This window comes from Bidens hawaiensis, unplaced genomic scaffold (assembly GCF_021521415.1).
Source record: "Bidens hawaiensis isolate Kalapana, Puna unplaced genomic scaffold, B.hawaiensis_p1.1 tig00024980_1, whole genome shotgun sequence".
Lineage (NCBI taxonomy): Eukaryota > Viridiplantae > Streptophyta > Magnoliopsida > Asterales > Asteraceae > Bidens > Bidens hawaiensis.
The window spans coordinates 199,716-227,139 of NW_027493962.1; the positions used below are offsets into that span (position 1 = coordinate 199,716).

General features: G+C 35.4%; 3 protein-coding genes across 5 annotated transcripts; 2 read left to right on the plus strand and 1 right to left on the minus strand.

Moving 5' to 3' along the window:
- The first annotated feature begins 346 nt into the window (after window positions 1-346).
- LOC143570403 (peroxisomal adenine nucleotide carrier 1-like) lies at window positions 347-3,188 on the plus strand. Its single transcript, XM_077056057.1, has 5 exons — window positions 347-579; window positions 1,424-1,655; window positions 1,787-1,933; window positions 2,482-2,639; window positions 2,721-3,188. The coding sequence occupies exons 1-5, from the start codon at window positions 422-424 to the stop codon at window positions 3,013-3,015; spliced, it is 990 nt and encodes a 329-aa protein (XP_076912172.1). The 5' UTR covers window positions 347-421; the 3' UTR covers window positions 3,016-3,188.
- Window positions 3,189-16,753: 13,565 nt separating this feature from the next.
- Window positions 16,754-24,445, plus strand: LOC143570409 (serine/threonine-protein kinase Nek2-like). Of its 3 annotated transcripts, none has more exons than XM_077056063.1 (15): window positions 16,754-16,919; window positions 18,332-18,463; window positions 18,642-18,708; window positions 19,038-19,103; window positions 19,459-19,505; window positions 19,605-19,650; window positions 19,899-19,979; window positions 20,074-20,116; window positions 20,192-20,241; window positions 20,343-20,424; window positions 20,548-20,597; window positions 21,203-21,276; window positions 21,377-21,428; window positions 21,686-22,123; window positions 23,618-24,445. In XM_077056063.1, the coding sequence occupies exons 2-15, from the start codon at window positions 18,378-18,380 to the stop codon at window positions 24,245-24,247; spliced, it is 1,812 nt and encodes a 603-aa protein (XP_076912178.1). In that variant the 5' UTR covers window positions 16,754-16,919; window positions 18,332-18,377; the 3' UTR covers window positions 24,248-24,445. The 3 variants fall into 3 exon arrangements, with proteins under 3 accessions (XP_076912178.1, XP_076912180.1, XP_076912179.1); XM_077056065.1 differs by having other exon boundaries at window positions 21,686-22,117; window positions 23,618-24,443; XM_077056064.1 differs by lacking the exon at window positions 16,754-16,919 and adding an exon at window positions 17,220-17,244.
- Window positions 24,446-25,003: 558 nt separating this feature from the next.
- Window positions 25,004-27,424, minus strand: LOC143570410 (autophagy-related protein 13b-like). Its single transcript, XM_077056066.1, has 3 exons — window positions 26,190-27,424; window positions 25,678-25,862; window positions 25,004-25,538 (listed from the first exon to the last, which is right to left on the minus strand). Exons 1-3 carry the CDS (start codon window positions 27,405-27,407, stop codon window positions 25,205-25,207), a joined length of 1,737 nt encoding a protein of 578 aa, XP_076912181.1. The 5' UTR covers window positions 27,408-27,424; the 3' UTR covers window positions 25,004-25,204.

A 27,424-nucleotide genomic window follows, 5' to 3' on the forward strand; every position in this document is an offset into this window, starting at 1 on the left:
ACCAAAACCATCAAATTTGTCGCTCACTACGTTCGGCCTAAGAGAAACTCTTTGAGAGTTCTACACCGGGGTTAGCAATCTGCGACCACCTAATCATATCAAATACTGTCGTCGTTCTTAGAAAAAAAAATTATTAGTTATTGTTGACCCGTTCGGTATTCCCAATAAAAATACTATTTTGAATCTTGATTTATATGATATTCTTGATCCCGTAAGTCTATCAACATCAACAACCCACACTTCTTTCTTCTAAAACAAACCAACTGTTTGTTGTCAAACAACGCGTGCCACTCATACTCTCAAACTCATACTCTCAGCAATGCAAAACATGATGATGATCATCACCTCCTCAAACTCATACTCTCGTTGACTTCACCAACCATAACCATCTTCTTGAATTATTATTATTACTATTATTTGCATGCAATTGAAGATGTCTTCGATCGATCTGGAATCAATCTCAGAGGCAACATCAGGAGCAATTGGGGCTGTTTTGAGCACAACTATCTTGTACCCTCTTGACACCTGTAAAGCCAAGTACCAGGCTGAAGTTCGTTCCCATGGTCGCCAGAAATACAGGTTTGTTTATAAATTTAGATTTGATTTCTAGATGCTTTGGATCGAAAATGAAATAACTTTTTTGGGATTTAAAATATGTATATATCTGTATCAATTTTAGGTTTGATAGTGTTCTTTGTCTTCAATACTTGTATATATGATTTGGAAGGTGTTTGGATGTCATTTCTAAGATTATTGCTGCTTTAAAATTATAATTATAATCAAATAATCAGTTTTCTTGTAGCTATATTGTTAAACCCCCTGTTGTAATAATCGAGATTATTCGGTGATTAATTTCTAATCGGTACTCTGCTGATGCGATTTCATATAACCGGACCCAAAAATCAGTAGGAAGTCAAAGTCGGTCCAAATTCATTTTTTGGTTTCAACCTGTTAATCCGAGCTTGAAGCATCGACATCAACCTATTCAGGTTTAAGCAACAAGAGATGGTCAAACGAGGGTTTGAAATGATGAGGCTTGTAGAATAGCAACAAAAAATTATCAAACGATTTGAGAAATTACACATAAAATGTGTGTGTGTAAATTAACATATAAATATTTCAATCCGGTTAATCCCTATTGATTGCTAGTTGGTACCCCACTGCCCTACTAGTACCTAGCTAGTTTTACAACTTGGTTATCCATAACTCTGATCGTTTTGACCCTATAAAAATACTTGCAGAGTTGCAGCCTAAAGATTATATTATATGAAGAATTGTAATTAGAGTGTGTACGATATTTGAAAAGAAACTAGTTCACAAATATTTGTGTACACTGATATACCATCAGTCAAATTTAGCTATTTGTTGGTATATTAATATTGAGAATTAGAGTTTAATAAGGTTCTTATGTGGACCCATGCAGGAACCTATCAGACGTGTTGTGGGAGGCCGTTTCCACGGGTCAATTTGTATCGCTATACCAGGGTCTTGGAACAAAGAATTTGCAATCATTTATTGCACAATTTGTGTACTTTTACGGGTATAGCTATTTTAAAAGGTTGTACCAAGTAAAATACGGTACAAAATCAATTGGAACAAAAGCAAACTTGATTCTTGCTGCTTCTGCCGGGGCCTGTACTGCCATCATAACTCAGGTTAGAAATTATCACCTTTTTTCCTTTAATATTTGGGCCAATAACCATTTGCTTTGGATGTGTGGTTTCAAATTGATTATGTGATATTAGATAACGAGTTTAATAAATCTGTTTCTGGTATTATGATACAGCCTCTAGATACAGCATCATCACGTATGCAAACAAGCGCGTTTGGGAGATCAAAAGGGCTTTGGGCTATGCTTACAGAAGGCAGTTGGAGTGAAGCATTTGATGGGCTTGGCATATCTTTACTTTTAACTTCCAACCCTGCAATTCAGGTACGTTAACCGTCTTCTCATAACTCATCATGCGGATCGGGTAACAGGTCAAAACGGGTAAAATTTTTGGGTGACCCATAACATGTGGGTTTTTTTTTTAAGTTATAGTAGTAATCAATATATTATATATAATAATAACAATAAATATTGTTACATTTATGATCAGTTGCTTTTTGTAAAACAATTTAGGAAGGGGGATGAACGATTGATATTGTCACGGGCTACTTTTAAGTTTTAACCCATTTCCCTTTTGAGTTTGGATTTTGAGTTTTACCCATTTGACCCACTAGCACTTTTAAATAGGTAAATTGGTTTGAGTTGACCCATCAAAACTTTAGTTTCTCAAATAGTTAACGTATTAATATAGTTACATAAAGTTAATCCACATAATGATTCAACTTTTTGAAAAAATCAATGTATGAGGTGAGAGTTGGGCTTAACTCAGTCTAGTTATTTTCTTTTAAGATTAATTTTGGATTTGGCCCATTTTGACCGGTTGTAACTAAAATATAAACTTAAATTGGCCTGTTTATAATGTATATATGCAGTACACAGTATTTGATCAGCTGAAGCAAAAACTTTTAGACGGGAAACTAAAAAAAGCAGGAAACGGGACTTCACCCGAGTCACTTTCTGCCTTCTCTGCATTTTTGCTGGGTGCAATATCTAAAAGTATTGCAACGGTTCTTACATATCCTGCTATCAGGTTTGTGAATTATAACATATTTTTGTTGAAAATAATATATTTGTTTATCATTTGTAAACATTTTATATCAATGTTATGCAGGTGCAAAGTCATGATTCAGGCTGCAGACTCAAGTGATGATGAAACCAAGGAAAATAAAAAGAAACCGCGCAAAACATTAATGGGTGTTCTTGATGCGATTTGGAAACGAGAAGGGGTATTTGGGTTTTTTAAGGGATTGCAGGCACAAATATTGAAGACGGTTTTAAGCTCGGCTTTACTTTTGATGATAAAAGAGAAAATAGCTGCTACCACATGGGTATTCATTCTTGCAGTTAGAAGTCATCTTGCGGTCTCACAAGGAAAGTTAAAGGGGTCAGTAAAAAGGTTAAAATAGTTCTCTTTGAAAAGAAAATAAGATTAGAACGCGTATTATTTCACTTGTATAACAAGAATAACAAGTGATGTATGATGATGTACTTGAAGAAGTATTCTTTTAGGGGCTGGATCGTGCGACAATTCACAACTATGAGACATTTTGATTTTTATAAGATTTACGATCATGAATAAAGTTATATTCTTGAGCCTATTCTGGTTATTTTTTTTATTGTTTGCTACTTTGTTATCATCAATAGAAAGTTTGTAAGTAGATCAAAGATTTTAAACCAGCTATTAATTACTACTAGAAAAACATAATTCTAATATGTATTATTGTAACTTGGTTTGTTAGCTTGTTGGAAAATTGACACAACTCTGTTACTCGGGTTGGTAATTTTGGTTTAGAGTTTGAGACGAGATGTAAAACCAAACCATGCGTCTTTTTGTTTTTGGTATTTGGGGTTATAGATGGTAAATAAAAAATGACAATCGAAGGTTCGAAACTACAAGTCTACAATCTAAGTTTTGAGACGAGTGGCGTCTATCTTTAAAACAATGCTTTAGGTTTGTGGTGAATCGTTTCCCAAGATATAGTGAAGCAATGGTTGATATATTTTATCGGCACTATACTGGTAGTGATAAACCGATCAAACTTAAATAAGTTTTCAAAGATTTCAAGTAACTAGAAATTACGTACGGTGCGTATATATTTCGTAACCCCTTGTTAAGTGCGACCGATCCGAACAAGTGTGTTCCATTGATTCAACTAACACAGATTAGTTATATGTTTCATTTTAGGAATTGTTAGGTTGGAAATTTGGTTGTGAAATCGTTAGGTTTAGTGAGCTTAAGTTGACAGAAAATTGTTAGGTCATACCGGACACATATTGATTGGGCCAAAAACAATATATCATTTAAATTCACGTGTTCCATGGTCCATGGACACCACCCCATTATTTGCTTATTACTTGTTACTTGTTAGTCACTTATAAATCATTAATGTTATCACATGTAAATATCACAAAAATATGAACATAAGGTATTCACATGTAACTGATATTCAGTTTAATCACATCACACGTGAATATTCAATATAGTGACATCTGAATACGTTTCGTTCATATGTGAAAGCGATAAACAATTAATGAATTCACTTGGATTAGTACTTAAGGGTACAGAAACACTTAGGTGTTGTTTGTTTTTTTAAAAAGATGTCTGCACATCCTCTTTTTCATTTGCATACTGTTTGTTTTTTCAAAAACGTTTCATTAGAAAACGTCTGCGCAAGCTCTTATTGGTGCAGACTTGGCTCATCCACTTTTGAAATCTTATAAGATCCGCAGAAGGTTAGAACACCACACTCTACCAACACCCACTGTCCACCATCACCAACACCAACACCCACAGTTGACCACCACCACCACCTACCACTACCACTATCACCATCCAACACCACCACCACCCACCACCACTATCCGATGACACCACCGTCTACCACCATAGTCCACCACCGCCTTCTACCACCACCACCATCCACCACCCACAACTACCAATATCACCATCCAACACCACCACCACCTACTATCACAGTTCGTACACCACCACCGATTTATTTTAGCAATCTACAGATGTGGTCTCTCCCTATTACAAATGGTCATGTATTTCCGATAAAGAAATAATGTTATGAGATTTGACGAGAATGAACCAAGGACTATAGGATTGGACATTAGGCTTTAAAATAGGATGAATTGGGCTTGAGTTTTGTTGACATCTAATAATATGTTTGAATATAATATTTCACCCTAAAGCAAGTTTCTTTGTATTTTCATCTTTGTTGTATATTTTTATATGTTAGCAAAAGAAAGAATAGATACAAAAGAGGAATGTTCTCAACTTTCACAATTCACATTCAACATTGTTTTAAGCACAATATCTATGAAATAAGATTGTTTATGCAATGTATAAAACAAGTGATTTAAAAAAAATGTTATTTTGATTTTATAAATATTATTTAAGTGTTATTTGACTATTGTTTAAATTTTATATGTTGAAGGAATCTTTTATTTAAATTTAAGCTAATTTAAAATTTTCTGTTTGATTTTAGCAGTCTGCAGACGTTAAAAAACAAACACTCTTCTTTTTGCAGACTGCAGATGTTTGGTCCACCTCTTCTGCTACAAGTGCTTGCAGATGTGGTCCGCAGATTGCAGACAGTTTACATCTAAAAAAACAAACAACACCTTAGAGCATTCTCAATCCATCCCCTATAATTATATGAGGGCAATTTGCAAATTATAGGGTGGAGTTGTGAGAGCATTCTCATTCAACCCCCCATATTATGTGAATGTGTGTTTTTATAATTTGGAGAGTGATTTAGGGTGTTGTGAGTGAAAAATTTTTATATTTTAGAAAACATAGTGATTGTAAATGGAATTTGCCCTGATTGTTTTAATGTAATTTTGAATTTAGGGATAAAGTGTTGGATGAGAATGCTCTAATTGGTTGTGAACGTAAATTATAGGATAGATGGATAAATGTGGTTGTAAATGGAATTTGCCCATATCTACTATATAATAAAAAAATACCATATTCATCAAAGCTTTTCACTTTTTCTTACCCGTTTTCTAGTATCACTAGGTATACCCGACCCATGTAAAATTATCAGCCCAAACTGTTTTTTCAGCACAATGAACCCCAGCTCTCTCTCTCTGACTGAACGTTTACAAGACCAATAACTCAACTCAGGCATCATCAATTCATCATCCTTCATATTCGATTCCCACCGCCACTACCGATTTGGATCAACACCTCACCGGGACGTTGTCAGTGTTGAAGAACCTGATTGCTATTTGCCTCCTTTGTTCTCCGATACACGCGCGATACCGTTCATCCCCACGCCCGCTGCTGATTTAGATCATGCTTTGTTCTCCAATTGCATCACATCATGGTTAGTAGTTAATTTGATTTGATTATTTTGTTCATTACAAAAACTGTTTACTTTAGGTCTTTTGATTTGCTTTTATGAAACTGTTGATTTATGTGAATTTAGTTACCTTCTTAATTTGAGAACATACTTATATTACGTAGATTGAAATAAATGAGTTTGGAGGATTAAACCTTTGTTTTTACCCGCAAAATTAGAAGTCTTAAATTACATGCACATAAGATGCTCGATGAAATGCCTCAACTAAGTTTTTATGATAAAGTTTAGGATAATTCATGTAGCGAGTAAAACTAATATGAGTTTTTGTATCCTTTAATTTACATTTAGTAGCCCATTTGCAATATGAAGATGTGAGAAAAATGATATTTATTTGAGATTTATTATTATAACGGGCCAAAACTTCATATGACTCGTATGGTGAATGAAAAAGAATTTACCAAGGCATAGTGCATCTAAAAGATGTACCAACTCCCAAAAGAGATTTTGATTTGATTATGAAAAATATTTTGATTCAGTTATGAAAAGATTGTGTTATAAACTAATTTAGTGATGTAGATCAATATTTTGAATTCTACTTTAAGGTTTTAGTCATGTATGTACTATTTTGTTTTATAAAAAAAAAAATTGGGACCTAAATTCTGCATTGATCTTTGTTCAAAAATGCATATCAAGACTTGGTAATTTCATTGATGGGGAGCCCGGCTTTGTCAATCGACTAGAACTGATTTTAAACTGGCCATTCTTAAAAGACTTATTTATTTATGGGTCAACTATAAAGACAAAACCTTCATCTTGAATCCATTTACAAAACACAAAAATTTTATTAAAAACACAGTTAAAACCTTTATCAAGATTGACACCTTACTTATTATTTTGTTTCTGGAAAAATAATCTAACTGATAGTATGTATTTTTAACAGATTCTCTTCGATGACGCTGCATTGAGACGATTTCGCGGTCATATATGGTCTCGGGGTGGGCTTATCGATTACTTTCTTTGATTTCACATGCTTTTTCATTTGTTTTTTATGGTCTAGAGTCTAGACCAAAATTCTTGTGTATAAAAATTGTGGGTGAGCCTACCTATTGACTTTCTTTATTAATTGTGAAATCGTGTGTATAAAAAGTTATATAGACCAACAATTACCTACAATATGGTTTGGTTTTACATCCTTTAGATGTAACGGTTGTGTTTTTTGCGAGTCATGTGATTGAATGTTCTTGCTACCAGTTTTGATTGTATTTTATTTTTTTGGTTTGTAGGATGATGAAGATGACTTTGAGGGCACATCCTTTGCTGCAAAAAGTAAGATCAATCTACGTACTATAATTTGGACATTTGAATGTTCATATACTTTGTATGTCAATCTTGAGTAGTGTCAAACTTTAGTTTAGAATTTTTTTAATATTAAGAATTTAAGATACTTTTTATGTCAATCTTGTGACATTAATATGACTTAAATGAAGGGTTGCGACATGTGAATGATTCTTCAGTCATTTGCAAGAAAGAATAAATTTCACACTGTAAGGTTCTGTTCATTGATGCATGTCATCATTCTTTTGTTTTGTTTTGTTTTTTTTTTTTAATTTATTTTTTCATGTCTAGACGACTTTGTAAAAGATGCAGTGCTAACTATGACCAGATGGATCATTAACGGATAATCGTATATATTGCTTATGTGCTAGACATGTCTTAAAAGTTTATATTTTTATATCATTGTGTATTTTTTTCCATGTTAAATAATAATATTAATAATGTTATAGTGCTTGTGTAGGTTTTGGTAGACAATGGTGATGATGAATTTGCTGATGAATCTGCATTTAAAGACACTGTTGAACCCAATGAAGGCCCGAAACCAGTTGACAAGAAAGTGATCGATCATTATGTTTATTTTCTCATATGTGGGAAAACTTTAATTTGCTTTGTTTGATATTTTCCAAGTGCTCTTTACTTCGTTTGATGTTTTGAATTTGCTATGTTATGTGTTTGTCAAGTTGGCTGTTTGGATTTGCAAGTGTTTTCAGTCATTATTTTTTCTTATCGCTTTATATTGTGTTTGGGTTTTGATTATTTAGTAATTCTTGTGAAAGTAATTCAAAAATAATTTGATTGCTGTTTCACTATGTAGTAATATCCAAATTACCTTCCTAACTTGACTATATCATCTTTCATACCAGTTTAGACCAGCCCATTTAAATACCAACACTATTCAAAGTACATAAACATTGATACTTTGAAATTTCTTATATGGGGCTTGACACGTGAAATTTCTGGAGAGTCATACACTCATCCTTTATCTGATCTCTATAGTCTATTTGTCCTTAATATAATCATCTTTCCTTTCGATTTGGTTTTGAATTAGTTAATATGACATGCAAATAGCATTAAATTGTTGTCATTTTTTCCCACGTTGTCTATTTTAAAACCGTGTTTATTTTTGCACCAATGACGAGTGTATCTGCTTTTTTGCTTACTAAAAGTTATTTAATGATTTGTTTTACCAGTGTATGTGAAGATAATTGATGTTAAGTTTAGCTTTTTTATACCCAACCCCGTGTATCACACGGGTTTATAACCTAGTTTTTTTTAATATTTATTGAATTGGTGAGTAGAGGAAAGAGAAAACTATAATGATAAAGATATACAAAAATATTATTTAATTAAACATGAGAATGAAATATAGTGTTTTTTTAGTATAATTTATAACGATATTGATAGAGGACGGGCTATGAATAAGTAGTTGAGTTGAGTCAATATCAAGTTATCAACTCAAAACCTGAGTTTATAATAGTGTATGAGTTACCTCTGTTTATAACCTTGAAGTTGAATTCATATTCGACTCAATATAGCTCGTGAATTGATGAGGTTATAGACAGTTTGTTCATGTTTAATTGTAGTAATATAACAAATTTATTAATCTAGTAGAAGTAAAATAACATTTCATTAATTGTTTCACTCTTTTATAGATCAAATTTTGTTTCTAATATAAACAAAATAATATGTAAAATACCATGCACGTATTAATAATATTAATTTTATAATATGAATGATTTTAATTAATGTTTGTAATCACGCGTGCCGACACTTGCTCCGCGACTTCATGACCCTTTTTCTACTTCTATGGCACTCAATTCTAATATTTAATTATTGTTACATCAATTCACATGTCACGTTAGTTAGGTTCTTTTTACGAAACAGATCGATCGGAGTTATGTTGATATTAAGGTGTGTACATATTTATTTTCATCCTTACATGTTAAGGTTCCAGTTTTACGATAGATACATGTGTATGTTTATTAAAAAAGATTGGTTGTTTTAAACAAAATAGTTAGGTATTCCCACTAGTATTTTTAAATAAAACATATTATTTTCTATTATTTATTCTTTAAAAAATATATTTTTGCAATATTTGACAAATACTCATACGTATAAAATTAGCTCAATTTGTTTTCAATAATCAATCAATTAGTAATGATATAGTGAGTTGTAATGGGCATAGTAGTTAGATAACTGAATGTTGAGTGGTTTAGTGTCAATTTTTTCATCGATGACTAAAGTGATAAAAGAACATTAAGACCGTTAATGAAAAAACGAGACATGTTTGTGAAATGTAAAGAAATGTTTGATAATAAGTTAAAGTGAATGGGAAAATGCATAATTAATTATAGTTAACTTTTGTGACAAGCAAGATATATATACACTATTTAACCCACAAGTAATCCTATGGTTAGGCTAAATATAAACGTAATTAATCAGTAGTAGTCTTCTGGTCGATGTCATGGTTCCAGTTCCATCTATCATCCATCATTTAAACAAATTTGAAGAGTAAAACAAAACGACAAATTCAAGTTTACCTCAACAACAACTGAAGACGAACACAAATCTTTAAAATAATAAAGTGAAAAATGAAATAATCACTCTCAAAGCAATCTTATAAAACCCTGTAATTAAAACTTTTAAATGACTAAATCTTATAAACGTAAGGTTTATAAAAAAAATAAGTCAAAAGAGTTTTTGAATAATCTTCTTCAAAAAGTTTTTAAATTACAAACTAAATTACGTCACGTTGATTCAGGGGCGTAGCTTTACTTGGGCCAAGGCCACCCCTCCGTTTTTTCGCTCGGTAGTGTAAAGTTATCATTTTCGGCCGAAAATTTGTATATATAGTGTAAATTTACCCATTTTCGACCGAAATTTTGAGCCCGGCCCCCTCGGTTTTTTGCTCGGTAGTGTAAATTCATCCACTTTTTGCCCGAATTTTTATACATAATGTAAATTTTACCCGTTTCCGATCGAAATTTTGAGCCCGACCTCATTTTTTTCACTCGGCGGTGCAGATTTATCCTTTTTTAGCTGAAATTTTTTATACATTGTATAAATTCACCCGTTTCCGACCGACATTTTGAGCCCGCCCCCCTCTAGTCTATGAATTTTTTTTATACATATTGAGTCTGCCCCCTCGACGTGTATGTCCAAGCTTCGCCACTGCGTTGATTTGACCAAATGATAACGTAACCAATTTCTATGAGAGTATAGTCAAATTCATTTTTGACTAACTGTAACAAACAAAGTTACATGGGAGAGAAAGTCGAAGGTCATCTGTAGTTAAGAGGCTACATCTGAATCGATAAAATGTGCAGCGCGTTTGATTTATTAAAAATGCATTTTTTAATAGTTCATAGAGTCACTTAATGAGCTGTTTTGGTAGCCTCTTACATTAAGAGGCTATCTTTGAACCAATAAGAGGTTCAACTGTATTGTTTAATGATTCCTCTTGAATGATTCTTTGGTAGAACATTAAACTAAGATCTCATATGAAAAGATAGAGTAACCTAAGCTATAATGCTCATATCTGATCACACAGTCCATCTTAAAGATGATAACTTTCATAACACTAAGAAACTAGTTGTTATTCCTTTCATATTTTAAAAATATAGTGAAGTAGCAATTATACTATAGAGAAGTTATGATGTAATTTACCATCATAAAGAGAATTGTGTACATAAGTTTACTATTTAGGAAGAAGATCAGTGAATAACTACTCCTGATGGAAGGCTAAAAAGTGGGTGTAAGGTAGATATGTTAACTAGATTTGCTATCATCCATCCATATCAACTTATTAACTATACATTGTCAAGTTTGTATGGTGATACTTTTTATCCCATGCTCATTTTAATTGATAACAGGCTAAGAAGTGGGTGTAAAGTCGGGCCTTATGTTTTTGCTCGATTATAAGCCAAAGCCCAAACAATGATCCAAACTTAGGCATGTTTTATTATACTTTTAAATTGCATTGTTTTTTATAATCACGAGTCTTGAACCCTTATCATCTAACAAAAAAAAACTTTATCCAACATCTTGTTATCGTAGATGAAAAACCCTTTAGCGGCTATATAACTATTTGAAGAAATAAAAATAAATAAATAATATTAAGCTAGTAAGATAATTTATACTAGTAACGTTTTAAAGAATATAAAGTTATATTTCAGGAAAAAAATTAATATAGGCATTTTCGAACTATATTTATCAAAAATTAGTTAGGAAATTAAAAACTAACAAACATAGGCAAAACCAATTGAACAATGACACCTAACTCACTTATGTACTATCAGACACCACTCTAACCCCCAACATAATTCAATTAAAAATGAGATGGTCAACACCTTATCTTGCCATGTATCTAAAATGGGCTACGAATATGCCAAGACGTGAATGCAAAGGCTACAAACATAACTTGTCTGCCAAGGCTCGAGAGATGCCTAATAAGCCCTGCCAAGACACCTCGCTATCCTTGTCTGCTTAGGCAAGAAATGTTGTAACATAGCAAGTCAGATACCTCTAGAGTCGTTACAGACAAAACACATATGTAGCTCCTTTATTCACTTTTAACCTAAGCGAGATGCATGTCAGGCTACGGTGTTGCCAACTCATTTTTACATAAAATTTCGTTCAGGCTATGTTAGTTCCTAATAATATCTAAAAAGGGGTTATATGTCATTGCTTTATTGATTTTTACCTATTTTGATTAGTCTTTGGCAATTTAGACCCGGACACCTTATCGGGTCAAAGGTCGAACCGACCCGAGAGGGCGGACCGGTGACCCTAATGACGTCATAAATAAGTTAAAAATATATTCACACACACACACACACACACATATATATATATATATATATTTCATATACATATAGAAAATAATAATAACCAAAAATAATAATAATAACAAACTTTAATGTTTATCTATGTTTTATACATTGTTTTAATATATATATATATATATATAATTTATGTTTGATCAAAAGAGACATCAATGAAACTTGGTTGGTTGGCTTATGAGTAATTATTAAAGCTTCTATCTTCGAAATGACCCAAGTTCGAATCCCAGCATGCACATATCATTTTGGATTTAATGAAAAAATGGGTTTTACCGGTTCACCTGCTCGGTCAACCGGTCCAAGCCGACTGCCCACTCGCAAAACCGGCCGGGTTTTTCAAAACGACCCAAATACACTATCACGACCCGGTATAGAAACTGGGTCCCGGTCGGACAGGGTTTGAAAACACTAGTCATTAGTTCAATGTGTTAATCTTAGGTAAATATTGGTCAAACATCACTATATTTTGGTAATTTTTCCATCATATTTCCCTAATACATCAAAATACAATTACTTTAAAATAAATTGTTATAAAAAATAATATTAAAATTATACGCTTATGAACATGAAAAAAGTTAGTCCACTTAACTTGATAAGACTGAGGGGTGTGGGGCTTCAACGGGGGCGCTAGAGCCCCTCCGCTCGCGCCCTCAGGCACTAACACCACACCACCAGGCGCTAGCGGGGGCGCTAACGGGGCGCTAACGAGAAAAAAAATGCAGGCGTGAGCCGGTTAGCGGGAGAAGAGAGGGATGCACGGGATTTGAGGGTTTTTTGACCGTTGGGAGCCGAACAAACCCAAAAAAAAATTATTTTTCCTATATAATTATACCCCATTTCACCCATTTTTATACCAAAACTTCAAATCTTCACTCAAAATCAATTCATCTTCTCAATTTTTTTTAAAAAAAATGGCTGGAAATTGGTACCCAAACCTTGATTCAGATTATCTTGACGATGATTTATGGTCGTCACCGCACCAACCGATGTTTTATTCGGAGCCGCAAGAATCATCCGGCTTTCAACCATCCAACACACAACCGTCTCCTAACTTTGTTGTTCCGGAGACACAAGAATCACACGGTGAAGCTACGAGACCAAAAAGACGCGTCCACCGGAAAAAACAAGTTGCAACGGACGGGTCGGGACCGGCTTCGACTCCGAGGACGAAACGGAAAGCCACTCCGTGGTCATCGGATGAGAAGGAAGCCTTGTGTCGGGCTTGGATAGTCATTTCTGAGGATCGGCGTTGCGGTAATTGTTTTAACGTTTTTAAAAATGATTTTTAATAAAAAAGTTAAATAAAAAAGTTAAATGGAAATCTAATTTATTTATTCATTTTGCAGCCGACTACCAAAAGAGCAAGATTTTTTGGACAAAGGTTATGGAGACGTTCTACATGCTCGTTGGGAGTACAGAGCGGAACGCCGATATGATTTCGGGTCGGTGGTCCGAAATCAGAAAATTTGTCGGCTTGTTTACTAATCTTTTCAACAGGAACAGCGGTCGTATGAGAACAAGTGGCAGTGATGATTTGGCGGTTTACAATTTCACGGTCGAAGAGTGGAAGCAGGAGTGTTTGCGGAGGTATGGGATGGTGAAGACGTGGGACGATTTATTGTTGTGGGAGAGGTTGAAAAGGTGTTCCAAGTGGGTTGAGCTGGTGGCGCCGGACTTTGATGCGGAAGTAAGGGCGAAACGGACTAAAACTAGTTCGTCTGGAGCGTATAGCACTTCAACCGGGTCGGATTACCGCGTTGGATTCGACCTAAACATTGCGGAGGATGAAACGCTTTCACCGCCGAGGAGGCGGCCATTGGGAAGGGACGCCAAGGGGAAAAAACCGGCTGAGGGGGAAGCCGTAAACATCGCCAATCTTGTTGAATCCCTCAATAAATTCAACAAAACCATAGAGGTGGTCTCTAATGACAAAAAGGAAAAAAGTCGAATGAGAGATTTGGACTTTCTTACTAGAGACTTCAGTAACCTAAATCCGGTCGATCAAATGCTAATGGAAAAGCAAAAGGAACGTATCCGAAAGAGGTTGATCGAAGAAGACCAAGCCGAAGAATAAGAATAATGTTTTTTTTAGTACTTTAATTTTTATTTTATTTTTAGATATTAATGTGTTTTTTTATTAATGTGTGTTTTTTTAATAATTTATGAGTTTTTTTAATAATACGTTGTTTGAATATATTTATAAAAAAATAAAAAAAAAATTCGCTGGAGCCCCTGCTGGAGCCCCTCCACACCAGGGCCAGGGGCTCCAACACCCCCCTTATCCAGTTTCTCTCTCTGCCACACGTCATAATATTATTGGTTGGAGCCCCCATTAAAGCCCTCATTAAAGCCCCCCACATCCCTCAGCCTAAGGCTGAGGGGTGTGGAGCGCGACAGGGGGCGCGTGAGCCCATCCGCTCGCGCCCCGGGGCGCGAGCACCACACCACCGAGGCGCGAGAGGGGCGCGAGCGCGGAAAAAGAGGCAGGCGCAAGAGGGGTAGCGGCTGGGAATAGGCGTGAAGGGGTCTTGGGTTGCGTAAATAGAGCCGTTGGGCTCTTTGTTTATTAAAAAAAAAATTTTAATTCTCTATAAAACCAATATCACATATCACATACCAATATCACATACCATCAACCCATTTTAACCATATCAAACACAACTTCAATCTCCAAACTCATATATAATATCCAAAAACCAATTTTTTTTTAAAAAATAATGTCGTCGTACTCGTCTGATTCCGACTCCTCCGAAGAGGATGATTTGCTTCTTCATGTAGGGGGAGTTTTGACCGCAACCGTGGTCAATCTCTTGCAAAATCAAGCCCATCAACCCCGACTCCCGAGGGTTAGAGCACCACCTCGTGATCGTGATCGATCGGGTGCTAACGATACTTTGATGAGGCATTATTTTAGCCCTCAACCGGTATACGCGGAGTCGGATTTTCGAACTCGTTTTCGAATGAGCAGGCAATTGTTCACGCGTATAGCGAGTGATTTAGAGGCACGGTATCCCTTTTTTCAACAAAGGGAGGATGCTAGGGGTCTTCCCGGTTTTACCCCTCTTCAAACATGCACGACTGCTATCCGTCAATTAGCGTACGGCATCTCGTCGGACGCTTTGAATGAGTATTTACAGATGTCGAAAAGGGTTGCACGTGAATCCCTTCATTTTTTCTGCCAAGGTAAAAAACATTAATTTTACTTTTTATTAAATATTTATTACATTTTGTAATATATATTGTACGTAGGAGTCATATCGACTTACGCTCGGAGATATCTGCGTAAACCTACAACGTATGACATCCAACGCATATGTGAGGTGCACGCAGAAAAACATGGTTTTCCTGGGATGCTAGGTAGCATCGATTGTACGCATGTTGGATGGGCTATGTGTCCAACGGCCTGGCGAGGTCAGTTCCACCGTGGTGATCATGAAGGGCCGACCCTCATACTTGAGGCGGCGGTGTCACAGGATCTTTGGTTTTGGCATGCTTTTTTTGGTGTTGCTGGGTCAAATAACGACCTTAATGTTATCGATCAGTCACATTTGATCAACGACCTTATAAACGGGGTTGAACCACCTCAATCTTTTCTTGCAAATGAAGAACTCTTCAAGTACGGGTACTATCTGGTCGATGGTATTTACAACGAATGGGCTGTGTTAGTTCAAGCTTTTACAGATCCAATCGCCGACAAACGGAAGTATTTTACGAAGAAGCAAGAGTCTGCTAGAAAAGATATTGAAAGAGCTTTTGGAGCTATAAAAAAACAATATTATGTTCTGGCGAATCCGATACGTTATTGGACTCGGGAGAGGATAATGGACGTCGTCTATACGTGTCTTATCCTACACAACATGACGTTAGAAGACGAGGGCAAAGCTATATGCCAAAACTACCAAGGTGACATTCCGCCACAACCGTCCACAATCAGTGATCAACAAAAACTTCATAACATAGCAAATATCAAGAGCCGTGAGATACACGGGGGTCTTCGACATGAGTTGGTTGAACATTTGTGGGCGAGGCGACCAGATGATCTTGTATTAGATTAGTTTTATTATTAAATATTATTGTTTGTTTAATTTTTAGTATGTTTTTTTTTATTATGAATTTTCAAAAAAATGTGTGTTTTTTTAAATAATTTCTTGTTTTTTTAATAATACGTTTTTTTAATACATTTTTAAAAAAATAAAAAAATAAACCGCTCGCGCCCCCTCTCGCGCCCCTCCACACCATGCCCCGGGGCGCGAGCACCACAACCAACACCCATCTTATCAAGTTTCTCTCTCTGCCACACGTCACAATATTATTGGCTGGAGCCCCCACTCGCGCCCCCTCTCGCGCCCCCCACACCCCTCAGCCTAATGATTAGCCAAAATACTCGGTTCATTGACAACACTTAAGACAAAAGAATATATAATACTTAAGTTAACTAATCACATATAAATTAAAAAAAATTAAATTTAGATAAACAAATAAATTTCCTTAAGAAAACTACAAAAGTGAGAGAAATAATGTATAAATAATTATGATCATGTTTTTTTATTACTCTTGGATAGAAGCAATCAATAAAAAATCTAAAGAAGCAATAATGCATGACCTGTACATCATGCTTGAAAACTTGTACGACACAGATACGACAGAGCAGACACATAGTCTGCAATGCTCCCTCAGTCAACACTTGATTGCAAAATGTCAGCCTTCAGATTTCACTTTCTCTATCTCCGATGCAACTATTAATCTTCATCTTCACACTTCAGTCGTAATTATTATTTTTTACTTCAGTTCAGTTACTGTAACGGCATTTGAAGCTCGGTTTCGGTACGATTTACGGTGCATTTTGTAGTTTTTTATCTCGCATTTGTTGATTTAGGTTTAATTGAGCTTAATTATTGCTTCGATTTGTTGTAAATGAAGTTTTGTGATGTTATTTGTGTAATTCAGTTACTGTAAGTGCAATTGGAGGTGTTTTCGGTACGATTTACGATGCGTTTGGACTTGTTTATCTGATTATCTCGATTTTCGCCTCGCATTTGTTGATTTAGCTTTAATTGAGCTTAGTTTTGCTTCGATGTGTTACGTTATGAAGTTATTTGATCTTATTTGTGTAATTCAGTTACTGTAACTGCTTTTGAAGGTGTTTTCGGTACGATTTACAGTGCATTTGAACTTCTTTATCTGATTTTCTCGATTTGTGTCTCGCATTTGTTTATTTAGCTTTAATTAAGCTTAATTTGACATTAGAAGCTGTTTTCGGTACGATTTACGATGCGTTTGAAGTTGTGTATCTGATTCGTGTTTTTTTGCTTTTATCGAGCTGCATATTTGCGCGTTAATTGTCTCACATTTTTATAGCTTCGATTGAGCCTAAATATTGCTTCGATGTGTTATAAATGAAGTTATGTGATCTTATTTGTTTAGTTTACCTTGGATCTCTCATTGTTAGAGTCAAATTAGTATCTCATTGTGTGATTCATTCATTTAATTGCAATTTTGCTACATGAATTTGCAAATGTGGATACCTTGTGGCTTAAATCAGGCATTTTGTGTATAAAGTGGAGTGTTATAGTCTAATAGAGGAACCGTGTGTGAGTTCCTGCTATAATATCCTTAATTACTAGGTCTTCACATCTAGACTATTGTAATTGATGGTTTAGAGGCACATTATGGCTGTAGATTTGAGTATTAACTGTCTTTTGTTGATCCATAGGACTAGGAGTCCAGAGGAAGTATGTCAAACTGTCATATATTCCTTATGATTGTTTGGTTTGTTCATTTTGATTTTATAGATAGTGGATGAAGGGACACATTGTTGCAGGCTAGTTCTCAGTGATACTTGATATTGTCTGAGTTAGGTACTTGATGACTAAATGCGGATGCAGTATATGAATTGTTGAATATGTTCATGTTACTTTTCCTTAGGGACTTATTTTTACATTTCTGTGTTTGAAAATTGATTAGGCATTAGTCTTGCAGCTTACTACAACTCAATTTAGTTCATGCATTGTGATCATTGTGCTTTGTGTGTTCAGATATACAATGTTGTCTTTGTTTTGTAAGTCTGATCTTTCTATATTTGTACTGAGTGTAAGTTAATTGGCATGCCACATTTGTGTCTTAAGTGGCTTGTGCTACCATGTTTTTATGCCTTCATTGTTCTCTTTGATGGAATTTTCTTCTAGTATCTTAATTGTTTCATGTTCAAAAGCTGTTATTTATTGGATATGTAACAGAACGAAGAAACTTGTAGCTCCATAAGTCTAATGCGTTGCTAGCTACATGGACCAATACGAAGTGCTTGAGCAAATTGGAAAAGGGGCATTTGGTGCCGCCCTTCTCGTACGTCATAAACATGAAAGAAAAAAGTGAGTATGAAATCTGAAATTACCAACTTTTTATTTTGTTTCGATGCCTTCATTAATGTATTTCTGCACTTGCTGCATTTTCATAACTTGTTGCATGTTTATCGATGATGATGATAAGTTGCATTTTCATTGACACATATTGACTGTTTCTCCCATTCCATGTAATTCTGTATATAAGGTATGTGTTGAAAAAGATTCGCCTTGCCCGCCAAACTGATAGAACACGTAGGTCTGCACATCAGGAGGTTGGTATCCTTTACTTTGAACATCCTACAATCTTTTCTTAAATCTACTTTTTAGGGCATACACCCTGAACTCACCTAAGTTGATTATTTTTCGCTTTTTCTTTGATAATGAGCTTCATGTTCTCTTTAGGTTAGCTGTTCTTTAATTTTAGTTTTGTTTAGCTGTATTATAATGGCTGTTCTGGGGTAGTTGTCACCTGAGCATATAACATTTGCTATTTATGTCTCGTTTTGCTTGTGATTAATTGCATTTTAACAATATTTATTGATGTCTTTAGATAAGGTTTAACTTTCAAATATTTAGCAGCTAATCTTCTCTCTACTTGTAGATGGAGCTCATTTCTAGAATGCGAAATCCCTTTATTGTGGAGTATAAAGATTCCTGGGTGGAAAAGGTAAGAAGATGACATTTTGATCTTTCTACTATATTCTATGTTCACTATTTCATATTGATTCAATTTGCACTCACCATAAATCATAACAAATGTATATGTGAAAAAGAAACATGTGTGAAAGGTTTGTATGTAGTTGAATGAAACAAACTGCAACTTTTATATGCCTAGCGCCCCAAGGTGGAAAATAAATCTCTTATCATGCACAAACTTGCTATTTTTCTAATTCATGCCTGGGTTCTTTTTTTTTTCTTGAATTCATGTCATGTTGCTACAATAATCTCAACTTTACCCATATTATTGGTACCATTTTTATTTTTTTCTATATGTGCTTATTTTATGTATTTTCTTTCGACAGGGATGCTATGTGTGCATTATTATAGGATATTGTGAAAATGGAGACATGTCAGTACTTTGTAACCCTTCCTCTCAAATTCTAATGATGTGTTAAATAGAGAAATAATGGTCATTGGCATGATTTTTTCAATTGTCTCCTTTTTGCAGGGCAGGAGCTATTAAAAAAGCCAATGGCATGCTGTTTTCAGAAGAGGTACTTATTCTCTCTCTCTCTCTGTATATATATATGTGTGTGTGTGTGTCTGTGTGCCCGCGCGCGCGCAATCTGTTTCTCTTCCCTGTTGCTTATTATACAACCAAAAGGCCTATCCAACAATGAAGATTACTTGGGTTGTCTACAAGAAACAATATTGCTTGGGTACCTAATACTATGAACGTATACAGAATAAATAATAGCTAATACTTTCGATTATTTTGCTCTAACAACAAACTATCATGCAGAAATTGTGTAAATGGCTTGTACAACTCTTAATGGCGCTCGATTACTTACACTTAAATCATGTTCTTCACCGGGATGTTAAGGTTAGCTTAAAAGATTAAATTGCTTTTTGCTGTATTATCAGTCATGTTTGGAATTATTGTGAACCTTCATTTGCTGATCATTATCCTTTCACAGTGTTCAAATATATTCTTGACAAAAGATCAGGATATACGTCTTGGTAAGAAAAAAAATTCTGAATCTTTTCTTGTGTTGAAAGAAAGGGATGATCAATCATCTATAATGCATCTTTCAGGTGATTTTGGACTGGCCAAGATGTTGACTTCAGATGACCTTGCCTCATCCGTCAGTGATCTATTTCTTTAAGATTGCCTTCAAATTTAATTTTAATTATATATAATTTGTGGATATATCTTATTGTTTCTTGTGGTTAATATATTATTCAGGTGGTAGGAACTCCTAGCTATATGTGCCCTGAGCTTCTTGCAGATATACCATATGGTTCAAAATCAGATATTTGGTCTCTTGGTAAGAAATAAATGAAGTATGGTGAATGATCTTTGATATTTTCTTGCATAAGATATATTGTATCTTTCCCCATCGATTTCTTAATATGAACATGCATTAATGATCTCCACTTTCTGTTTCTAGGATGCTGTATGTATGAAATGACTTCCCATAAGGCTGCATTTAAAGCTTTTGTAAGTATTCTCATATGCCTCTTTCAATTACTGTGTGATATGTTCACATCATATGCTACCCAAAGTTGATTTGCTCATGGTTTTCTGGTTTATTTTTTAATATAGTACATGCTTATGATTCATTATATTCACAGAGGATAAGTATCTTCTAAGTGCGAACATTCTATGTGATTAAGGATGTAAAAAAAGTGGCTCTTTCAGAGACGAAATATGCAAATACATATGCAATTTTACTATAATAATCTTTGATAATATTCCTATCAAGATCGTTGAGATGGAAAAAACTTTTACATTTAAAAATACTTTAGCGTGCTGGGAGAAAAGTTATAGTCATTTGTAAATACCAGAACAAAGTTGAAAAGCAAAGTATACTAGATTTTGCACATACAAAATGCATTCTTTGTTACTGCAAAGTATGTTAGATTTTGCACATACAAAATGCATTCTTTGTTTTGCAAAGTATATGAAGTTGCCCCCCTTTTTATTATCATTACCCTTGCAATAGACAATTCCCCAGCATTTTCTGTGTTTATTATCATGATAAACGGTTTCATTTCATTTAAGGGTATATATGTAATTAATCCTTGTTGTAACTTCTTACACAGGACATGCAAGCACTAATAAACAAGATTAACAGGTCAATTGTGGCACCACTTCCAACCAAATACACCGGTGCCTTGTGAGTCATTTTCTTTTCTACTTAAAAAATTTCCTAATAGTTACTTAAGCAATTACAAGTTAATTGTGAAATCTAAGCATTTTGCTCATGTTTGTTTCAGTCGGGGCCTCATTAAAAGCATGCTACGGAAGAATCCGGAACTAAGGCCAAGTGTACATATACTTCTCTTTTATCATATACATTATACTGATCACTCCTACAAAATCAAATCTTGCATCTTATAGATTGGATTCGCTATGTTATAGTCACTCATTCGTTCTTACTTTCCAATGTCACATCATATCAAACCGTCACATATAATTCCTTCATCATAGCTATCACTTATATAAATGGCAAAATGGTTCAAACCATTTCCTTTATAACTATCACTTTTTATTTAAATCATTGAAGTGTATGTTTACTTTGTCAGGCAGGAGAGCTACTGAGGCATCAACACCTCCAGCCATATGTACTTAAGATCAACCTTAAACTGAATAGCCCCAAATCTAGCAGTTTATCAACGCATTGGCCTGAACCTGATTACATGAAGAAAACAAGATTTGTGGAGCCCGTTTATCTTCGTCCAAGATCACGGGACAGGCGGATGTCATATGGAAATGACAGAACTTTGAATCCAAGCATATCTTTAGGTGACCAAGGTACTCCTTGTTCAACCAAGCGGTGTCAAGATTCCCCTCATTATTTGCATAGAAGAGTGGAAAGGATGTCTATTGGAAGCACCTGTGATGAGTCACCAGTTAGTAAGAATGTTTCTTCCAAACCTTCCAATTCTACCAAGAATCTTAGGTTTACTTCATCAAAGACGTCCTCTGCTGTTAGCAAACGAACCGGGTTTTCAAAGGTAACGGTGAGATCCTTATTATTGACCATTACTAGTCACCGTTAACTGTTTGTCATCTAGAGTAGGCCTAGGGGTGAGCAAGGATCGCTTCAGTTATGGGTTAAACCCCAACCTATAACTAGGGCTGTAAAACGAACCGAACCGGACAAGGCCTTGTTCATGTTCGTCCGTTAAGCTTATATTGGACAAACGAACACCTTACTGAACGAAATTCCTTGTTCGTGTTCGTTTAGTAAGAGAATAAACTTTTTCGTGAACGGTTAAAGAACATAAAAGTTGTTTTATTTGTTTTTGCTAACCGATAATGGTTAGTGTCAACGGTTTGATCCGATTACCAAGTTGGGTTGGTGTTTTTTTTAACACTCATACCTATTGTTAATGTACATATAAGTTAATCACATAATACCCATTTATTTGTGTTTTATAGTTAATAATTTTGCTTAGATCTATATGATAAGAATAGAAAAGAAATAAAAAATATATAAAAAAAACATTTAATGAACAAACATCAGCGAACATAAACGGACGTAAACGAAAGTTAACGAACACCTTAATGGAACATACACAAACACAAATTGAACAGACATGTCCTTTGGCCGTGTTCGTTCATTTAGCTAATCGAACAAAATTCCTTGTTCATGTTCGTTTATTTATTAAATGAACGGACATAAACGAACTTCCTGCTGAACAGTTCATGAAAAGTTTGCCGAACGTTGGGTTTGTTTACAGTCTTACCTATAACCGATATTTTGGTTTTTATATTTTGATAACCAATCGCGTTCGTCTATAAACGGTCCGGTTAATTCGGTTAACCACGGACTTTAGAGGTGGGTAGAATGGAGAGTAATAAACACAGTTATGTCAAGTAATAAACACAGTTATGTCTCGAGTAAAATAAAATAGTAGCAATCCTTTTAAAATTTATAAAGGAGAGTAAACAATAACTTTATGTTATTTAAAGAAAAAAATTTACAAAATTTCCCTCATATAACATATTATTTATAAAACTTTAAAAATTTAAAGGTCCGTTTACATGTTGGTTCGGTTCTTTTTAGAGAGTAAACAATAACTTTATGTTATTTAAAGAAAAAAATTTACAAAATTTCCCTCATATAACATATTATTTATAAAACTTTAAAAATTTAAAGGTCCGTTTACATGTTGGTTCGGTTCTTTTTATTTCGGTTATTTATACACATATGACCATAACCGAACCTTAAAAGTCAGCTACCAAAAAAATCATAAACATACCATCGATTTCTCAAATTGATTTGGTTGTTTCAGCTATTTGGTTTTTATGCTTGCCCTATGACTGTTAAAAAAACGACTTATCGGTGCAGAGAACCCGAGATTTGTGCAAAGAGGATATATATATCACTTGGAGTGGCAAAATGGGCGGGTCTAGCTAATGGGTTAAACGGGTCGGGTTGGATCAGACCGGGCATTAATATGTTTAGTATTTGCATTCTTTTTAGTTTCTTATGAAACCGTGCTTGACAGGTGCATGATTCAGTAAAACAATCAGGCCCAACAAGCAGAAAAGCATCCTTACCACTTCCCAAAAAACCAACGATTGAAGATTCCTTATGCAGAAAAAGCACAGGTTTCCTCGATAGCATCAACTCCATGGACGTATCGGTCAACGCCCCACGGATTGACAAAATGGTTGAATTCCCTCCAAATAACGACTTCGTGGTCCCCACCCGTAGAACCTCAATAACCTCTGCACAAGGGTCAACATCCCCGCCATGTGACCGTTCTATTATGAAAGACAAATGCATGGTTCAAACAGCCGATACAACATCTGGCAAGCAGAACTCAAACTCCCCAACCGAATGGCACGGTTCAGGCAGTGACTGCTCAGACCAAAACGTGACTGCAGGTGCGTCTAGCCGGACCTCATCAGACCTAAGGCGGAGGCGGTTTGACACGTCATCACAGAAACAACGAGCCGAGGCGTTAGAAGGGCTTCTTGAGTTTAGTGCAAGGTTGTTGCAAGAGGAAAGGTTTGAAGAGCTTGGAGTGCTGTTGAAGCCTTTTGGGCCAGGGAAGGTGTCTCCTAGAGAGACTGCAATATGGTTGACTAAAAGCTTGAAGGAGAATAAGTTGAAGCAAGAAGAGCAGTTTTAATGGTGGAATTAAATGCTTATGTTTTAATTACACTCTTATTTATATTTGATGTGCAACTATGCATGGAGATGTTTTTAGTTGTAGGAACGGGAACGGGTATGGGTATGGATATAGATACAATTATGATAGATGAGGGTTTTAGGTATTATTTCTCGAATCTCTTGTAACAGATACGGATGCCGGCATGTAGCTTAATGACCTTAGTTTAATTCCTCGTATGAATCTTTGTTTAGACTCGTCACCTATTTTCGTAATCTTGTGATGTGTACTGGACTCGTCACATTCTTGAGACTGAAACTTGTAACCTTGATAACTGTTGTTCGTGTTCGGCCACTAAATTCAGACACCATTTCACTCGTCTTGATTAGAACTGCAGTCCACAAAGGGGGTTTACCGAATATCACATTTCTTTCTTTACCCAAACCTCACTCAACAGTCACAAATCACATATCAAAAAATCATATTTTTAATCCAACATTTTAAATTGAAACAAACTGTCATTAGAACCTAGCTTCTTTGTTATAAACAATATGGTTCATGTGCCATGTTTGATCCTTAAGTCTTCAAAATGACATATAGTTCCAACTACTTACGGCACACGGATGGTCCTCAACATTTAACACTTAACAGTCTTAACAAACGTTAGCCAATATATTTGTATAAGTTGTATTCTATTTCTTAAATAATATATGAAAAAACAAGAATTAGGTAATGTATCTGACTTATATTCCCTTCTTGGTCAATAACCAGAAGCAGAACAACCAAAATCACCACATGCTTCACCTGTCAACAAGCCAAACTTTAGTAATAAAAACTACCATATACACCAACTATTCCAATATGTACAAAAACAGCACCAGCAAACAAAACCAAGATAACCATACGACCAACTTATAACATAATAACCATTTGACATATAAACCAAACAAAACACTCAAAACTGTCATGCATATGAGTCTAGGGCTTGCCTGATTGCTTTAGCAACACTTGTTTCACATCCACATACCCTTTGAGCTCCTCTAATGCGTCAGATGTGGTCTTCGTCCCCGAAACACTAGAAAAAGATGACATATTTGAAGAAGCACGAGGCGTGTGATCTTGAATCTGATTGGATGGCTTTTCAGGTATTGAGGCTTTAGACACGTATTGTGACCGATTTAAATCTTGTTGAAGAGGTGGTGCTTTTTTTAGCATCTGAACAAGAGCACCCACTGCAGCGTCCTGTGACTTTACACGTTCATGTTGCTCATGTTGCGTGCCTAGGTTACCTGATTGATCAGATGAGCCAGGTCTGCAACATCACAGGGTGTCAAAATTACTAAAATTGGTATACAGATCTTCCAAATGTGACCAAAATATAACAAGTTAACAAATCAACACAATATCTTAGCACAACACAAGAAACAGGATCTAATCTTATGTTTGCATACCTGCTACCAGGATCAATAATGTCATCATCATCCACCACAAAGGGACATGAAAACTCTGAGTCATCATAACTATCTTCAAATGACAACCTACTTAAGCTTCTAAAAGAAGATTTATGTGGAGAGCTGTCGGTCAAAATCTTCACACCAGATGGCCCTGCAGTATCTTCTTCCCTTAAAGATAACAGCTATAACAACCAAAAAACCTAATAAGCTCCATTGATGCATAATCACAAATTATAACAACATACTATTCTCCTAAACATATAGCCTACACAAATTCACTTTATAATACTTTTTGGGGACTTTTCTTTCAAACTCTGTTTATGCAACTTTAAAGTAGAATAAAAAAAATCCTAGCTTTAGAAATTAAAACAAGCAAAATATAAATTTGAAACACACTTGCAGTATTTTGATCACATATCATTCGTTTGAGCACGAATTGAGGCGATTCAAAATCTCCAAAAAAAAAAAGTAATAAAAACCTTTTACATAAGATTTGCATTATAAAGTACCTTTAAAGAACTTGTGGGAATACTCAAGCTTCTCTCGACTAAAGAAACACTCGGTCTAGTAACTTTGGGAGGAGGAGAAAAGGGCACAATCGTCTTATTTGAATATAAAGCAGGTATGTAAACAGGAGCGCTATCAGACCGTAAAAGAACCTTCAACATATCATCCCTAACAGGTGGTGATGGTGACGGAGATAGTGAAAAGTTAGGCGAAGGCAAATACTCATCATAACCAATATCTTTAGTATGCACTTGAACTGGTTCCAATGAAGGATATCTTGAACCTATAGGCGGTCTACGAGTACCAAATTTAGAGTACAAAGTTCTTGATTCTGAATAAGTCGGTGAAGGAGACGGGAATGCTGATGGCGGTGATACCATACACGTGTCATAACTCCAACTGTGTCGCCTTCCAAACGGCGAAGATGATGCTGAAGGTAGTCTTTTCAAAGGATCTGCTAACGGGCTACCAACATAATCCGTAATAAACTGTGGGGACATAGGGGTAGACGACTCTGAACTCGTATCAGTAATCGAGGGAAGGTATAACAACGAAATGCAAAGTTTACCACACGAAGTATCCACTGGAGTAAACACAAACTGCTGCATTTCACCTTCCTCTCTACAAACAAGCGGCTCAACTGACGAATAAACCCTACGAACCAAACTAAACGACCGAATCTGACCACACGAGTTAACCTCACGGAAAATCTTGTAACCAGGTAAAAGCCTAACCGTTACATACAACGATCTCAATAGCAAAATCGATTTCTTGTATAACGCGTGTGAGGTAATCGTGTTTAACAACCTTTTGTTACCCAAACACCCTTCTTTGCAGCCCTTTTTCGACTCGTACCGCATAATCCATCTCTCGATAACCTTCTCACCGTTTCCATCACCACATCCAAATTCATCCGAATCCGACTTCCAAGGTCTCTGAACCAAAACCACGTCCACGACCATCGGCTTGAGGTTGCTTTGACGCCAGAAATCGATGTTTTCGAGGGCTGCAGGGCAGTCTCTGAGTGCCAAGTTGAACCATTTATCCCTAGGTCTAATACTGGAAGAAGAGGAGGCAGATGACGAAGGGGAATCGCAGTTATAATTACGAGAAGAGACGAGAGGGCATCTGGATTGGAGTATTATGTGTAAGCTTTTGGCGAAGAATTCGGTAATAATATGTTCCATTTTAGCAGGTTCAGAGTGAGGATTAACTGCCATGATCGATGGCTAGGGTT